General features: G+C 31.9%; 1 protein-coding gene across 1 annotated transcript; it reads right to left on the bottom strand.

Moving 5' to 3' along the window:
* Positions 1–403: 403 nt before the first annotated feature.
* Positions 404–1,031, bottom strand: prim (primacord). The gene has a single exon (XM_020948367.2). It carries the CDS (start codon positions 726–728, stop codon positions 573–575), a length of 156 nt encoding a protein of 51 aa, XP_020804026.1. The 5' UTR covers positions 729–1,031; the 3' UTR covers positions 404–572.
* Positions 1,032–6,788: the final 5,757 nt, after the last annotated feature.

The raw sequence follows: 6,788 nt of genomic DNA on the forward strand, positions 1-6,788 counted from the left end.
AGGAGCTGGAGCTGGATGTGGAGGATTCTCCTCTATGGTGGCAATAAAATGTCTGGCCAGAAGTGAAGCATATTTGCAGGCGCCGAAACAAAGGCCGCAAACACACAATTGCCATGTGTGGTGGTAATACAGTGTGTAGTACTGGGATGTAAGCCCAAGTCGATACTTTATCATCATGCAAATGGCCCACGGAACCCCCCTTTGAGCCCACTTTTTTCCGCCTCCGTTATTCCTGGCTAATAAGAACGATAAACGACTCCGCAACACAAACAAATAAAGGGAGCTGTGTAAACAACAACAGAGGCGACAAAGACAGCACGAGGGGCAAATCCTTGCCGTGGGCAATCTTGAATTATGGCTCAATTTCAGGACAACAAGAACAACAGCAAAAGAAAGACAATCGTTTATACACATATACATAGTATAAGCCATTATTTATTCGCCACTAGAAAAGTTTGCCTATATTAAATTTTAGTCGAACACAAATACCAGCGCACACACACACACGCACACTCCTGCATTAATCCTTTTGGCCGTCACATCCTTTAGCAACTCTCATAGTAGTGGCCCGGTCATTGCTCCAGCTCATTGGAGGGCCCATTGGTCAGCTTGGACTTGAGGGATCCGCAGACCATCATGCAGGTGAAGAGGGACAGCTCCAGGACGCGGCACATGCAATAGGCCACCACATCCACCAGGTGCTCCACGACTCCCAAATACAGACACATGCGTGGGGCGGCGAATAGTTGGCTATACTTGATCCCTGGCTCCTTGGCTGATTCCGTCGATGCACCCTTAGTTCCTGGATCTGTCTTAACTCCGGAATACACTGATAAAGTCCGCAATGTTTATATGCGACAAACTCTTCCGTGTAAATGATAACACTCAGCTTGCTGGCCTCCCGTTATATTCAGTCCTGTTGCTGTGGCTGAAAACACGAAGTCGTCCTTTTATGTCCTCGTGTCGCATTTCTCTACAAAACAAAACGAGAGCCGAACAAGTGGCGAGAAAGAGCGAGAGGGAGAGGGAGTGGGAGTAGGAGCAAGGATAAGAAGGATGAGGGATGACTGCCAGTCAGTAGAGGTGCATGCGCAAACAGGTTCTCCCTTACTCCTTTTGCTGTGCGAATAAGAAATGTGCGAAAACCAAGGATAACCAAGGAAGTCACAAAGGATATCAATAAAAACAACCATTTTAAATAAATATTACCTAAAAATCAAAGATTAAAAATCTCATAACTAATCTATAATATATATATATATATCAAAATCTCATAAAAAGCATTCGTTTTTAAAAGGTTAACAAATCTGCATACTCATTTAAATACCCCAAAATTTTGTCAATTTTTGAACATTTTAAGGACGTAACCCCTTATCATTGACAACTCGTCTTTATTTGCTGATCAAGAATATATATGGTTTATAGGGTCGGCAATGACTCTTTCACTGTTTTACAGCCTTCGGACTAAAATTGAAACCCATTCTTTCGGCCTATTTTTAAACCAATATTTTTGCGACCAATCAAAGATTAAAAAATTAATAACAAAGCCAAAAATGCATTAAATTTGATTCGGAATGCTGTCCTGTATTAGTTTGTATTGGGGTAACAAACCTGCATACCCAGTTTAACATTTTAAAAAATTCAATTTTTTGTCAATTTTTGACAATTTTAATGATGTAACCCCTTATGAAAAATTGAAATTTTCGAAAATTGTAAAAAAAATAGATTTTGGTCGGACACACCTAGATCGATTCAGCTTTTAATGCTGATCAAGAATATATATGGTTTATAGGGTCGGAAATGAATCCTTCACTGTTTTACAGCCTTCGGACTAAAATTGAAACCCATTCTTTCGGCCTATTTTTAAACCACTATTTTTGCGACCAATCAAAGATTAAAAAATTCATAACAAATCCAAAAATTCATTAAATTTGATTCGGAAAGCTGTCCTGTATTAGTTTCTATTGGGGTAACAAACCTGCATACTTTATTTTGCATTTTGAACAACCTTGTGGCTAAAATTATAATCCATTCTTTGAGCCAATATCTATTTATATTTTTATAGCACAATTTATGCGACTAATCAAATGTTAAAAAATTCATAACAAAGCCAAAAATGCATTAAATTCAAATCGGAAAGCTGTCCTGCGTTAGTTTTTATTAGGATAATAAACCTGCATACCCAGTTTAACATTTTAAAAAATTCAATTTTTTGCCAATTTTTGACAATTTTAATGATGTAACCCCTTATGAAAAATTGAAATTTTCGAAAATTGTGAAAAAAATAGATTTTGGTCGGACACAGCTAGATCGATTCAGCTTTTAATGCTGATCAAGAATATATATGGTTTATAGGGTCGGAAATGACTCCTTCACTGTTTTACAGCCTTCGGACTAAAATTGAAACCCATTCTTTCGGCCTATTTTTAAACCACTATTTTTGCGACCAATCAAAGATTAAAAAATTCATAACAAATCTAAAAATGCATTAAATTTGATTCGGAAAGCTGTCCTGTATTAGTTTCTATTGGGGTAACAAACCTGCATATTTAATTTAGCATTTTTAACAACCTTGTGGCTAAAATTATAATCCATTCTTTGAGCCAATATCTATTTATATTTTTATAGCACAATTTATGCGACTAATCAAATGTTAAAAAATTCATAACAAAGCCAAAAATGCATTAAATTTGATTCGGAAAGCTGTCCTGCGTTAGTTTTTATTAGGATAATAAACCTGCATACCCAGTTTAACATTTTAAAAAATTCAATTTTTTGCCAATTTTTGACAATTTTAATGATGTAACCCCTTATGAAAAATTGAAATTTTCGAAAATTGTGAAAGAAATAGATTTTGGTCGGACACAGCTAGATCGATTCAGCTTTTAATGCTGATCAAGAATATATATGGTTTATAGGGTCGGAAATGACTCCTTCACTGTTTTACAGCCTTCGGACTAAAATTGAAACCCATTCTTTCGGCCTATTTTTAAACCACTATTTTTGCGACCAATCAAAGATTAAAAAATTCATAACAAATCCAAAAATGCATTAAATTTGATTCGAAAAGCTGTCCTGTTTTAGTTTCTATTCGGGTAACAAACCTGCATATTTAATTTAGCATTTTGAACAACCTTGTGGCTAAAATTATAATCCATTCTTTGAGCCAATATCTATTTATATTTTTATAGCACAATTTATGCGACTAATCAAATGTTAAAAAATTCATAACAAATCCAAAAATGCATTAAATTTGATTCGAAAAGCTGTCCTGTATTAGTTTCTATTGGGGTAACAAACCTGCATATTTAATTTAGCATTTTTAACAACCTTGTGGCTAAAATTATAATCCATTCTTTGAGCCAATATCTATTTATATTTTTATAGCACAATTTATGCGACTAATCAAATGTTAAAAAATTCATAAGAAAGCCAAAAATGCATTAAATTTGATTCGGAAAGCTGTCCTGTATTAGTTTCTATTGGGGTAACAAACCTGCATATTTAATTTATATTTAATTTGAACAACCTTGTGGCTAAAATTATAATCCATTCTTTGAGCCAATATCTATTTATATTTTTATAGCACAATTTATGCGACTAATCAAATGTTAAAAAATTCATAACAAAGCCAAAAATGCATTAAATTCAAATCGGAAAGCTGTCCTGCGTTAGTTTTTATTAGGATAATAAACCTGCATACCCAGTTTAACATTTTAAAAAATTCAATTTTTTGCCAATTTTTGACAATTTTAATGATGTAACCCCTTATGAAAAATTGAAATTTTCGAAAATTGTGAAAAAAATAGATTTTGGTCGGACACAGCTAGATCGATTCAGCTTTTAATGCTGATCAAGAATATATATGGTTTATAGGGTCGGAAATGACTCCTTCACTGTTTTACAGCCTTCGGACTAAAATTGAAACCCATTCTTTCGGCCTATTTTTAAACCACTATTTTTGCGACCAATCAAAGATTAAAAAATTCATAACAAATCTAAAAATGCATTAAATTTGATTCGGAAAGCTGTCCTGTATTAGTTTCTATTGGGGTAACAAACCTGCATATTTAATTTAGCATTTTTAACAACCTTGTGGCTAAAATTATAATCCATTCTTTGAGCCAATATCTATTTATATTTTTATAGCACAATTTATGCGACTAATCAAATGTTAAAAAATTCATAACAAAGCCAAAAATGCATTAAATTTGATTCGGAAAGCTGTCCTGCGTTAGTTTTTATTAGGATAATAAACCTGCATACCCAGTTTAACATTTTAAAAAATTCAATTTTTTGCCAATTTTTGACAATTTTAATGATGTAACCCCTTATGAAAAATTGAAATTTTCGAAAATTGTGAAAAAAATAGATTTTGGTCGGACACAGCTAGATCGATTCAGCTTTTAATGCTGATCAAGAATATATATGGTTTATAGGGTCGGAAATGACTCCTTCACTGTTTTACAGCCGTCGGACTAAAATTGAAACCCATTCTTTCGGCCTATTTTTAAACCACTATTTTTGCGACCAATCAAAGATTAAAAAATTCATAACAAATCCAAAAATGCATTAAATTTGATTCGAAAAGCTGTCCTGTTTTAGTTTCTATTCGGGTAACAAACCTGCATATTTAATTTAGCATTTTGAACAACCTTGTGGCTAAAATTATAATCCATTCTTTGAGCCAATATCTATTTATATTTTTATAGCACAATTTATGCGACTAATCAAATGTTAAAAAATTCATAACAAATCCAAAAATGCATTAAATTTGATTCGAAAAGCTGTCCTGTATTAGTTTCTATTGGGGTAACAAACCTGCATATTTAATTTAGCATTTTTAACAACCTTGTGGCTAAAATTATAATCCATTCTTTGAGCCAATATCTATTTATATTTTTATAGCACAATTTATGCGACTAATCAAATGTTAAAAAATTCATAAGAAAGCCAAAAATGCATTAAATTTGATTCGGAAAGCTGTCCTGTATTAGTTTCTATTGGGGTAACAAACCTGCATATTTAATTTATATTTAATTTGAACAACCTTGTGGTTAAAATTATAATCCATTCTTTGAGCCAATATCTATTTATATTTTTATAGCACAATTTATGCGACTAATCAAATGTTAAAAAATTCATAACAAAGCCAAAAATGCATTAAATTTGATTCGGAAAGCTGTCCTGTGTTAGTTTTTATTAGGATAATAAACCTGCATACCCAGTTTAACATTTTAAAAAATTCAATTTTTTGCCAATTTTTGACAATTTTAATGATGTAACCCCTTATGAATAATTGATATTTTCGAAAATTGTGAAAAAAAATAGATTTTGATCGGACACAGCTAGATCGATTCAGCTTTTAATGCTGATCAAGAATATATATGGTTTATAGGGTCGGAAATGACTCCTTCACTGTTTTACAGCCTTCGGACTAAAATTGAAACCCATTCTTTCGGCCTATTTTTAAACCACTATTTTTGCGACCAATCAAAGATTAAAAAATTCATAACAAATCCAAAAATGCATTAAATTTGATTCGAAAAGCTGTCCTGTTTTAGTTTCTATTGGGGTAACAAACCTGCATATTTAATTTAGCATTTTTAACAACCTTGTGGCTAAAATTATAATCCATTCTTTGAGCCAATATCTATTTATATTTTTATAGCACAATTTATGCGACTAATCAAATGTTAAAAAATTCATAACAAAGCCAAAAATGCATTAAATTTGATTCGGAAAGCTGTCCTGCGTTAGTTTTTATTAGGATAATAAACCTGCATACCCAGTTTAACATTTTAAAAAATTCAATTTTTTGCCAATTTTTGACAATTTTAATGATGTAACCCCTTATGAAAAATTGAAATTTTCGAAAATTGTGAAAAAAATAGATTTTGGTCGGACACAGCTAGATCGATTCAGCTTTTAATGCTGATCAAGAATATATATGGTTTATAGGGTCGGAAATGACTCCTTCACTGTTTTACAGCCGTCGGACTAAAATTGAAACCCATTCTTTCGGCCTATTTTTAAACCACTATTTTTGCGACCAATCAAAGATTAAAAAATTCATAACAAATCCAAAAATGCATTAAATTTGATTCGGAAAGCTGTCCTGTATTAGTTTCTATTGGGGTAACAAACCTGCATATTTAATTTAGCATTTTTAACAACCTTGTGGCTAAAATTATAATCCATTCTTTGAGCCAATATCTATTTATATTTTTATAGCACAATTTATGCGACTAATCAAATGTTAAAAAATTCATAACAAATCCAAAAATGCATTAAATTTGATTCGAAAAGCTGTCCTGTATTAGTTTCTATTGGGGTAACAAACCTGCATACTTTATTTAGCATTTTGAACAACCTTGTGGCTAAAATTATAATCCATTCTTTGAGCCAATATCTATTTATATTTTTATAGCACAATTTATGCGACTAATCAAATGTTAAAAAATTCATAACAAAGCCAAAAATGCATTTTGAACAACCTTGTGGCTAAAATTATAATCCATTATTTGAGCCAATATCTATTTATATTTTTATAGCACAATTTATGCGACTAATCAAATGTTAAAAAATTCATAACAAACCCAAAAATGCATTAAATTTGATTCGGAAAGCTGTCCTGCGTTAGTTTTTATTAGGATAATAAACCTGCATACCCAGTTTAACATTTTAAAAAATTTAATTTTTTGCGAATTTTTGACAATTTTAATGATGTAACCCCTTATGAAAAATTGAAATTTTCGAAAATTGTGAAAAAAATAGATTTTGGTCGG

The sequence above is a fragment of the Drosophila serrata genome, unplaced genomic scaffold (genome assembly GCF_035046125.1).
Source record: "Drosophila serrata isolate PLE 108 unplaced genomic scaffold, ASM3504612v1 contig_184, whole genome shotgun sequence".
Taxonomy (NCBI): Eukaryota; Metazoa; Arthropoda; class Insecta; order Diptera; family Drosophilidae; genus Drosophila; species Drosophila serrata.

Coding starts and splice junctions, on each gene's coding strand:
- prim (XM_020948367.2), bottom strand. CDS start 728: ATGTGTCTGTATTTGGGAGTCGTGGAGCACCTGGTGGATGTGGTGGCC.